The 12,250-nt window shown below is 35.1% G+C and overlaps 2 protein-coding genes across 2 annotated transcripts; both read right to left on the bottom strand.

Annotated features, from left to right (window-relative positions):
- Window positions 1-2,919: 2,919 nt before the first annotated feature.
- Window positions 2,920-4,306, bottom strand: LOC149537295 (cytochrome P450 89A2-like). Its single transcript, XM_089807661.1, has one exon. The coding sequence runs from the start codon at window positions 4,304-4,306 to the stop codon at window positions 3,272-3,274; it is 1,035 nt and encodes a 344-aa protein (XP_089663787.1). The 3' UTR covers window positions 2,920-3,271.
- Window positions 4,307-4,387: 81 nt separating this feature from the next.
- On the bottom strand, window positions 4,388-4,783 carry LOC149537294 (cytochrome P450 77A4-like). The gene has a single exon (XM_089807662.1). The coding sequence runs from the start codon at window positions 4,781-4,783 to the stop codon at window positions 4,388-4,390; it is 396 nt and encodes a 131-aa protein (XP_089663788.1).
- Window positions 4,784-12,250: the final 7,467 nt, after the last annotated feature.

The raw sequence follows: 12,250 nt of genomic DNA, 5'->3' as shown, positions 1-12,250 counted from the left end.
TAATAAGAGAGATCTTAGTGGTTCTCTAGACTTGGTTTATGCTGCTACTACTTCATACAATTGCAATATTAGTGCACCCAATGTGTCAATATTGATTTTGGGTGGCTTGGAAAATGCATACTCTAGTTTCTTACAAGTGCGTTAATATGCTAATATTACCTCTCTTCAAATTTTATTCATACGTATTTTCATGTGCACATCAAATAACTATAATAATATTTCAGACATATAAATAGCTCTCTCTCTCTCTCTATCTATCTATCTCTCTATCTATCTATCTATTTATACACACACACACACACACACACACACACACACACACATTCTCTCTCTCTCTCTCTCTCTCTCTCTCTCTCTCTCTCGCTAAATTGCTATTTTTTCCCCTTTAAAGATACTATAGGGGATGGAAAGTTTGTTGATTCATTTATGAGAACTTCTCTTATTACTTGTGAAATGGACATCATGTTTAGGAGGTATTCAATTGATTCCATTTTACAAATGAATAATGTGCTTCATTTCTTGTACTATAATGGGTCAATGTCACATTTGGGAACACTGTTGACCACAATGATTCTTTTAAAAAGGCGACAAAATGAGTTGGCAAAATACCTTAACACGAAAGTGGCAAATAAATAAAGATTTAGTAAAACTGACAGATGCATTGAATGTTGGGAATAAGGTAAATAAAATAAAGACAGTTTTAAAAGAGAAGAAAATGCCTTGGCGTCAACTTAAAACAAAAACATGACATCGTGACCCTTGTTTAATAAATGAAGCCAGATGGTACGCAAGGATTAAAGGAATGACTGCATGTTGAAAGAAATCTTGCCATTTGTCAGAGTTGTATAGCGGACTTGAAATATTTATGAAACTCATTCTTCTTTGTGGGTGATTTGTGACTGAAGGAAAATTCATTTGCTCTGGAAAACTTCTTTGTCTCTTTGTGCAAACTGAAAATTTGTCTTCACATTTATCTTACCTGCGAAATTGATGTCTTTGATAGAATTCTGATCTGATGTTTGGGTTTCATCTTCAAAGACGTAAGTATACTTCTTGAAGTTTCTCCTTCAGCATTGATTCAAGTTTCACAGTTAAGGTTTCTGGGTAATGATTTTTTTCTTCATTCGATTTTGCTCACATGCATGAGGAATTGGAGGCAAATATAAGAGGAAGATTTAGAGAACGTTCAATCTGAAGTGCAAATTAAAAAGGGCATCACAGGTATCTCTAAAAAGCACAGGTACGTCATTGGTTTGAGACTACAAAAGAAATGAAGAATGAAAAGGTTTTGTTTCAATCTTAAGACAGAGAAAAAGTGAAGTTTTATTTGTTTAATCTGAAATTAACAAAGTCAATTTTTTGAAAGAGGCAAAATTATTTGGAAAGAGATTTCATCTTAAGATACATATACCATTCAATTTTTTTAAAATTTTGACTGTCAAATCATCTTTAAAAAATCAGAGAAACGCTTTCGAAATACTTGTTGAATAAGAAGATCACAGACTAGTTTGTGAAAATGGAAGCAAATATCTTCATTGCAGCAGGTTCTAAAATGAAGGTTTTGTTTTGTGGAAAATATGCATGAACAGTTTATTGCATTTCTCATGAAGGATGAATAAAATTTTTTTGTGGGTGTTAAACCCAAAACACTATATGCACTATTTTTTAACACAAAAGAAAAGCTGGCAGGTAGTTTCAGTTGTATAACTTTGGGTTACAAACTGGCATTCGTGAAGATCTCAAACATAAAAGACCCTTGCTCAGTTTGGAAGGTTTTTGAAACAGGAACAAATCCGAAACTGTAACTGTTTTGAAGTTAGTTTCTCAAAATATTTCTAAAAGGTAGTTTTTGATTAATCCTAACTGGTTCGGTTAGGCTCATGTAACTTATCAGTTTCGAATTTTATCTCTATAAATATATAGATCATTTGTAATTTAAAGAGAAGGAGTTAAAAAAAGGAAGAAAGAAGATATATATTTCAGAACAGATTGTGAAGACTAAAAGCCTTATTATAAACTTGTATGCATGTGTAAATGTCATACATACACATTTATATGTGTGTATAAGGTTGTAATTAAAGCACTGATAAAAGGGTTAAAATACCCTAAGCAGTAGAAGTTGCCGATTGTAAAAGAGTTGGAATTCAATAAAGAATACAGGTTCATGGAGTGGTTTTTCTCCCTATGACGAAACCGTGAGGATTTTCGAGGGTTTTCCACTCGGCACAAATTGGTGTCTCTTCATTTTGTGAGTTGGCATTATTTTGTTTATAATGAATGTTTATATTTCAGTATGATTTAATTACACTACTGCTGTAAACTGTGAGTTCACTGAAAACAGATTGTGGAATAATTAAATAGTGTTCTGATTCACCCCCCCCTCTCAGAATCCTAATACTTCCAACAAACACATGCAATATCGGTAATTTCTTATTTTGTAAAGGTGAAGGCTCTAGCAATAGAAGACAAAAAAGTTATTGAATATGTCTAGAGATTGCAATGGAAGTTAGAGAAACTCAAGAGTAGGTTATTTGAATTGGAGCAAATATTCAATGCTATGACATGTCCCACTGTATAATTGTGCTTGAACTACTCAACAAGCAATGCATTGTATAGTTAAACATGTGTTTAATTTGCATTAGCTTTATAGAGACTATTTAAATTGTGTGTGATACTTTGTGTTTCTACTCTTAACATTCAAAGTCGCCACTTAAGTCATATAGGCGTACATACAAAAGTCAACAATGACATTATTTTGCACACAGAGAAAATTATAAAATCAAATTACTTATTATTCCATTTTGAAAAAATTTGGCCAATACACACTTGTTGACAGAATTATCTATTAAAATAAAAAATTAATAATAACAGTTATTTTAACAAAACATTTTGAAGACAGAAGTGAGAAGAAAAAATAAAAAAAAAATCAAATATTTATCTTCAATATTCTTTACATGCTACCTATAAATCTTCGACCCTGTCTACGATGCAACTTATATTACAGTGAAAATTATATATACTTACACTAATTAACATTGGCTACAGGTGCATATAAGTTACCCCATAGCCGGTGGCAAAATCTTCGATATTCTTTATTTGCTACCTATAAAACATAGTTCTATATTTCCTTGTCTAGTGCTCCAGATAGATCCACTTGGACATATATAATTTACTCTACTAAAGTTTATAGTGAAATACATGAGAAATCTGCCGAAAACATATGAATCTCAAAGCGAAAACATGGAGGAAATTAGTCTGTTTAGTGAATTACTTATTCAACCCTCTGCTTTATCACCGCCTGGAGCGGACTCTTCATAACGACTGTGAATTCCTCCACCTCGGCAAGATCAACGGGCTCTCCCGGTTTGCTCTCCCACACGAATTCCTGCACCAAACGAGCCACAAGAAGCTGAAGATGCATCACAGCCATCCCTATTCCCGGACAAATCCTCCTCCCCACGCCGAAAGGCATCATTTTTATCTCTCTACTCCCCGTCATATCCACTTCCTCACAAACAAACCGATCTGGCCTGAATTCCTCTGGATTTTCCCACACTTGCGGATCATTCCCCATTTCCCAGACGGAGAAATTGACGAATGCATTTGCAGGAACATGATACCCACCCACGGATGACGCCTCTGTGACTGCGTGCGGCAAAACGAACTGCCCTGGCGGATGTCGTCGCAGGGTCTCCTTCACAATTCCCTCCAAATACACCATTTTCTCAACATCCTCCTCTTCCACCGCCCTTTCCTTACCCACAACACTCACTATTTCCTCGTACAATTTCCTCTGGATCCCCTCATCTTTCACCAAATTCGCCATCGCCCATTGCAGAGTTGTCGATGTCGTGTCGGTCCCGGCGTTGAGAAATTCGGAGCAGAGCGTCACCAATTGGGCGTCATTAATTGGGGCTTTTGCGCCGTCCACCGTCAAACAAAGCAAACCATCAACATACGCCCTGCACTCCACCTCGCCCCCTTCCGCTAAGATCTCCCGACGCCGATTGATAAGCTCCGTCAAGATTTCCATCTGCCGCCGATGCATCCCCTGCAACTTTCTCCACCGTTTCCTGAAAAAAACCCCCAAAACAGGGAAGTAATCATCCAATTCCGGTTTCCCCAAACCCAAAATGATTTCCCTTAGAATTCCCTCGACATCCCTCACTGTTTTCTCCTCCAATCGGGTTCCGAAACACATGTAGAGCAGAATACAGAAGGCCGCGTGTCTCAAATGGTCGATCAATTTCACAGCCCCTGACCCCTGCTCTGCCTCTTTTCGTAACCCATCCATCAAAACCTCCATACCCCACTCTCTGCCCCTCCGGAAGGACTTGAGCGAAGAGGGGCTCAGAGTCTCGCTTACCAGGTTTCGCCTCACACTTCTCTAGTATGGCCCGTATGCGGCCGAACTGATGCTCGTCTGGTTGTGACTGAAGAGCTCAAGGGCCCCTTTTGCAGCTGGTCTGCTTGCAAAGATTGAACCTTTTTGTATCAGGGCTTCGTAAGCGAGCTCGTGGCTCGCTATTAGTATCAGGGGACGAGAACCCAATTTGAGGGTTATGATTGGGCCGTATTTCTTGTGGAGTTTGTGAATGTACTGCTGAAATGGCTGTTTCAAGCGAATGATTTCGAGGACGTTGCCTACGAGCGGCCATCCAGGAGGACCTGGGGGCAGCTGATGTTTCTTCCTGATGCTGTTCCATACCCACAACCAGATAAGGCCTCCTATGAGTGTTAAAATGCATGTGAATCCATTCAAGATCGGAGCTGATAAATCCATTCAGATCTGCGAATGGTTTTAATTACAAGGTCTGAACGGCAGAGAAGAAGATTCGATTCGAAATCTGTACTACTCTCATTCTAAAGTAGTTTGCAGTTTGCAACTAACCGAAACAGGGTACCATTTTAAAATCGCCATAACACTCCATATTCTCATTGGTTTCCCAGCAACGGCAAACGATGCCTTGTTTCAGTTTAATGTTTTTCTATTCATGGCGACATTAATTGATGCCTCGTCGAAGAAGTAACTATCTCGACAGCTCTGCCATCTGTTCAGGACAGAGAGAAGAGGCTCAAATGAGGGGACCTTTAGGATTTGATATGTTTGTCCCATTTTTATGGCTCCTTTCCCATGTCATTCGTTTGCGTTTTGTTCATGGCAGTTGATGGGAATCTAGGCAGTTTTGTTATGTTGAACAATGTTAACTGTAATAACAATGTCTCATCATGCTAGTGGCACCGAGTGTGTTTGGCATGTCTTTCATTTTGTTTTATCCTCAGATTGGTAGTGGTGATACTAGTATCATAAGGGAAGTGATTCTAATTGAATGTGATTTTTTATTTTTCATATTTATCTCACAATTATTATTATTAGCTTTTATATATTTATATATATATAAGACTAATTATTTATGTTTTAAAATTTATTTGTGTTTTTAGTTTATATGTTTTCATTATTATTATAGAATAATATAAATGTTTCATATAAAATATTGAAAGGAAATGCAGAATTGAACAATTGGCACCAAATATCCACTATACAATTATATAATATTGTTTGAGAATTGGAAATTATAATAAACAATTATGAAAAATTACAATAAACAATTGTGAAACATATTTTTGTTTCCAGACAAGTCACCTAATGACTATACAATGACCTTGGAATATTTGTCCACCTCTTCCTTGACCAAAATGACAGCCAATACGTCGAACGTTGGCCCCGAAACCAAGCTCGGAAGCTTTTGATACCAACCGCAGCCTTCAGAAAAATAATCGCAGATCACATGCAATTGGACGTAGGCCTTCAATACGACCATAGGCACTCAAATCAATTAACTCGGGCCTTATCAGAAATCACAAGTCCCTATTAGAAATCGTAATCGTAGGGCATAGTAAATGATCCACGGGCCTTGAAGGAGGTAATGTAGGCCCTCTAAAAACACACACAACAAAATAGTCCAACCGCTGCTTAAAGAGGTAACGATAGCCTTTGAACGTGTAGCTCCATAGTTGCCGCTAGAAAAATTGAGCTTTAGAAGAATTGGGCTTTGAATGAGCAGAAGCAAAATGGAAGTCGGTCCAATCAATGAAATTAAATCCAAAAACAATCTATGGTAATGGAAGTTGGTCCTGTATTAAGCAGGACTTATTGAAGAAATCTCATGAGAGAGTACACACCTGAACAATTCTCGAGTACCATTTTCCTCCATTATGTATAGCATAATTTATTTCTTCCATTCTGAGCTGGTGAGTATTTTCAAAGCACTAATATACCCTGTTCCACAATGTTCAGTTGCTTCACACAAAATATATTAGAATTTCTATTTAGAAACAAACAAATAAAAGAATGACTATAATAGTTGTAGAGGATGTATACAAAGGAAATATCAAACATTCTCCATGAGTTCACCGGAAGATCCAAAGAGTGGATATTAAAATGATTTAAAGAGTGAGTATGTCACTCCTTTGCATGAGCATGATTATACATCGAATCACTATTCAGTTACATTTGTTCTCTAATGCCACACATCAGTCATTACATTTGTTCTTTTCTGTATGTCAATAATAACAAAATAAAATTGTATATTTGGTTTGATGTTCAACTAATTTGTAAGAATAATAAAACCAATAAATATAAGAAAGTTAAATGAACGTCAATTTTAAAAAAAAATCTTAAATGTTTACATTAATGAATGCTTCCACTATAGAAAGCTTCTCAACTTAATTAGTAGAGTCCAAAAAAGAAAAAATTAAACATGTTGATTAATAGTCGATCACACATGTACTAATAGTTGATTGTTTTTTTTGGTTTTTTGGTTAGTGATTAGCTCATTTGTGCACCACTACTATTGGGATATGAAGTCCAACGGTCATTCTGATTGTTCATCTTTTGTGTCTCTTTGCTTGGGACGTGGTTATCCTCCCTACAAACTGTATTGTTGACCAATTTTCAAAAAAGTGAAAACATCACGGATTTTTCCAAAAATTTCAGCATTTTATCTTTATGATCTGCATAATTTGTAGTCGAAAACAACAAAAAAATTGGAAAAAAATCACTACATTTTCGTGAATTTGGAAAAAAAAAAGTTTTGACTTTGTTTTGTCTTTAGTGTATTTTGTCTAGAGATCAGCCTATCCCCTTCGCTTGAAGGCTATATGTAAATGTATAAATAGAGATAGGTTGTCATGTAATATGAATTGGTTATTGATTAATACAACGATTTCATGTTTGAGTGTGGACGTAGCCACAATTGTGGTGAACCACAATAAATACTTGTTATTGTGTTTCATCTTCTTTATTATGTTTTGTTCTATTTCTCTGCTCCTTTTATTAGTTACAATTGGTATCAGAGCTAGTTTTGGCTTGAGTGGAGATGGAAGAAGATGATGATTCTGATTTTATCATTGAGGAATCTCTTGAAAATTTGGATTGTGTTGAAGATAAGGACGTTGATTTTATCATTGAAGAGCTTCTTGAAAATTTGGATTTTGCTGAAGATGGGGATGCTGAAGTAAGAGAGGATGAAGTTGAGATTGAAGAGGAAGATGAAGAAAGTGGGGATGAAATTAATGAAGCTGGTGTTTATATAACTGAGGAGGAGTACCAAGAAGAAAGATTTATGAGGTTGAAGGAAGAAAATTTCTTATTGACAGAGGAGCTATTTTATATGTGCTATAAGTTGGAGGTTTTGTATTACATAGCGAATATTGAGAAAGATAACTTTGAAAAAGAGTGGAAGCTTTTTGAAAAAAAAATTGTTTCAGGAGTAAGAGGATAGTGGGAAAAGCAATTCAGAGGATATTTATCTTGCAAAAATGCATGACTCGATGAGAGAGAAGTTTCCTCTTAGTGAAAAGAAATCACAAGAAGATTTCAGGTTCCTGATAAATTAAGATCTAAGAAGCGGGGGGATTATAGAGCTCAAAAAGGCTAGTGAGAGCGAGGAGCTCAAGATTGCACATGATCTAGAAGCCTTTGGCATGTAAGAGAATAAAGACTTTGATGATTTATTGTTGCGGTTTGTAGAAATAGAAGCAAAATGGAATACATTGATTGCAAGTTCCTCTCCAACACCTCAGACACAAAATTGGGATATAATTAATCCCACATCAATCTGAAACATACATGTCCTTTATCCACTTAGTCATTAGAAGACATTGACAGAGATGCCATTTGATAGGAGAATGAATTTACGCATGACACCCCACAGGAAATTCCAAGGAGTGATATGTTTGGTGAAAGTGGTAGTTTATTTGGCAAAAATGGAGGTTTGTTTGATGAGGAAATGAAAATCTTTGCACAACCGAAGGAAATGGGTGTTGGAAAGGTGTTTGGAAAAGTGAAGAATGTTATGAGTTTTTTTGAGGATAGAGAAATGTATTTTGGACATCTAAACAATGAAGGAGAAGATATTTTTGAATCTGATTTAATGTGGAGAAGACTCATCTAGAGTGTGCTAGAAAAAAGTCTAGCAACCTTGAGATCTTCTCAAAGTTTAATTGAGTTTTGAAATTAAAATGCAGCGAATCTTAGTCCATGACTGGCTGGTTGACCTTCAGTGGGGAGATTGTTGGGATATGAAGTCCAATGGTTATTGTGATTGTTCATCTTTTGTGGCTCTTCGCTTGAATGCTATATGTAAATGTATAAATAGAGATAGACTGTCATGTACTATGCATCAGTTATTGATTAATACAATGATTTATTGTTTGAGCATGTGGATGTAGCCATAGCTGTGGTGAACCATGATAAATACTTGTCTTATTTTCTTCCATCTTCTTTATTCTATTTTTTCTTTGTTTCTCTGCTCGTTTTATTATTTACAACTACTGGGACATTTCATAAGGACTACTAGGACAATTACACACAAGTAGTGGCCTTTTTGAGTGAATGACTATTGATGCAAGTACATAGTGAGTATTAAGTGACACTTTTAAAATGGCAATTTTTGACAACTTTTTGCTCAATGATCTTTGTCTTCTCAATGATCTCTACAAAGAGATGAATGAATAGCCAAAAACTAAAACCTTAACTTTAAGCTCTGAGCTCACCTATTGACATACATCGAAAAACTTGGTGAAAATCAACTTATAGTTTATTGTGGGAGACAATTGGGCCATCCCCCCTATAGATACTATATGGATTTCATGTTTTCTACTTTTATCGTCAACCTTCATTATATGTGAGTTTTAATAATGTCCTAAGTTGCATGTTTAGATTCAATTTATTGGCACAAATAAATATTTTTATGTTTTGAAGATTTAGAATGATGCCTGATGTTTTATGCTTGAATTTGATAACATGTAATCATTATTATCATATTTGTGATAACTTTATTAGATTGGCATAGAATTGATCATACAAAGGAAGTTGATAAAAAAAATAAAAAAATTTGATGTAATTAAAAATTTAAAATTTAGAACATTCTGTAAACAACGTGGCTTAAATTTTCTCTAATAATTGACTTATGTTGGCTTGAGAGTGTTTTCCTCAATTTACACCTGAATATCGATCTTGAGTCATAAAATTAATGGAAGGTAATAGCTATGAAGATAACAAGTCAAGTGGGGATGGATGCAACTATAGCTTGAATTAAAACACACCCTTAGTCTAAAGTTCAAATGAAATCTCACTTCATAATAAAAACTCTATTTTCCACTCTTCAAAATAGTTCACACTCTTTAAATCAAATCTAAAGAGCACAATTAAATTCTAGAATTTAGTTTTGCACAAATAAAACTCTCAATTAAACCACATGTTCAAAACATATCACTTACACATTTAATGTATATATATTACCACTATATAAGTCCAATCACATAATATAACTCATGTCTCTTAAAAAGATGAAATAACTTTTCAAACTATATTTATTTCAGCCAATACACCTCAACTAACAAGAACCTTTGTAAATCAGTTACAATAGCTATAGATATTTGGTGACTAATAGAGATTGTGTTCTCCTTCAACATGACATAAAGTAAAAAAAAAATTTTAGTGCTCCCAACAAAAAGTATAGTCCATTATCAATCAATATGAGTTGTAGATATAGCATTGACTTTGTGCTTCAACAAAATATACTCATACAAATTAAAATTACACAATGTTGGATACAATCCGTATCAATATTAATTAAGAAAGAATAGATGAAATCATTAAAAAAATGAAAATAACACTTTACAGACATACGCAACAATAGGAAGGAAATTTGAAATGTTAGTAAGGAGAAGACTATTGGAAATGTAAATGAGAAAGTAAGTTCTAAGAGGATTAAAGGATTTCAAGCTCACAATTAAGTAAGCACTCTGTTAGGAGATTTACAAAATTTTGTTAGGACCACTCTGTTAAGAGATTTACTCTGTATCACCTGTCAAAATGATTTAGCACCTGATCCTTCAGTTAGCACCTTGCTACTTGATGTTAGATCTCCTCTTTACTAGTTATCTCTTGATCCTCCTGATCAAATCTATCTTCTCTATCCTTTCACTACTTGACTCTGTTCTTCTCAAACCAATTTTGCAATGTAGCTCCCCATCATTTCCACCATGAAATTATCTACATGCTTTCAGCATTATGCTCCTTGTGCATATGATACTTCTCTTCACTCACACATACACTCATATATTTCCCTTTAGGGTATGCCTCCTTAAATAGGCAATTGTGAAGATGGGCTAGGTCATAATCAATGACCTAGGTTGATCCTTATTGTTGTTGAATGCTTCCCTTAATTTGACTGGTAATGAAAATAACACCTTATAGACATACACAACAATAGGAAGGAAAATTTAAATGTTAGTAAGGAGAAGGCTGTTGGAAATGGAAATGAGAAAGTAAGTTTTGAGAGGGGGAGGGGGGTGAATCAACACTTAACACTTAAGCCTATTATGGCTACAAAGTTTTGATCATAAACTATGATCTACCCTATGAAAGGTTTGCCTTGTCAAAGACTTACAAGACAATTATGCCTCACCTTGATTAAAGGATTTCAAGCTCACAATTAAGTAAGCACTCTGTTAGGAGATTTACAAAAGTCTATTAGGACCACTCTGTTAAGAGATTTACTATGTATCACCTGTCAAAAAGATTTAGCACCTAATCCTTCGGTTAGCACCTTGCTGCTTGATGTCAGATCTCCTCTTTACTAGTTATCTCTTGATCCTCCTGATTAGATCTATCTTCTCTATCCTTTCACTACTTGACTATGTTCTTCTCAAACCAATTTTGCAATGTAGTTCCTCAACTTAGCCATCATTTCCACCATGAAATTCTCTCCATGCTTTCAACATTCCTCTCCTTGCATATATGATACTTCTCTTCTCTCACACATACACTCATATAGTTCCCTTTAAGGTATTCCTCCTTAAATAGGCAATTGTGAAGATGGGCTAGGTCATAATCAATGACTTAGGTTGATCCTTATTGCTTTTGAATGCTTCCCTTAATCTAATTGGTTGCATGTATTCCATAGGGATGCATAATATGGTTGGATTCTTATTTCTTAATATCAAAAAATTCATGTTCATGTCGGACAAGAATGGTTTACATAGAAGTTTGGGCCATAACAAACATCTATGTCAAAGACTGGTAACTTGACATCTATACAATTTGATGCTCAACCTTCACTATGCTCTTTATGCTGATACTCAAATTTTGAATAGCTTGACACATACTCTTGCTTGACACCTGAATCACTCGGCACACACTGCTTACTCAACATCTAACACACTTTGATTCCTTGACAACTACTAGTGCTTGACACTAACTTTCATATTACTTAGCATGTATTGTTGAGAGGCTTATGCTCGACATATGTTATGCACTTGGCTTGCATTGTTCTTTTCTAGATAATGACTAAGTGTTTTGTTACTACCTTGTAAAAGCCAAAATGAGATCAACAATCTTCCCCTTTGACATGAGTGGCAAAAACACTTTTTCATGGCATATACAAGCTTCTTTTGTGCATAAATTAGACAATGTATCATCTCTATTTGGCTTCTATACAAAATTTCAAAATCTCAAAATTTGCAAAAAAATGTTGTCTCCCATACCTTATTACCCCCCTTGAGTAAATAGTTCATTTCATTTTTGTAACTCCTTCTGAATAGATATTTGTCTTGAAAACATTCTCCAAAATTTACAAAATCTTCAATATCCCCCCCTTTTGACAATTATGTCATTTGGGTGGTACACTTATAATGTATTTGTCCAAAAATGGCTTATGTAGTTCTAGTATGATTCCCAAAG

The sequence above is a fragment of the Cupressus sempervirens genome, chromosome 10, assembly GCF_028749045.1.
Source record: "Cupressus sempervirens isolate cs-2001-9-10 chromosome 10, ASM2874904v1, whole genome shotgun sequence".
NCBI classification, from domain to species: domain Eukaryota; kingdom Viridiplantae; phylum Streptophyta; class Pinopsida; order Cupressales; family Cupressaceae; genus Cupressus; species Cupressus sempervirens.
The sequence above is the reverse complement of the archived record's forward strand: the minus strand, read 5'-3'. Positions and strand labels throughout refer to the sequence as shown.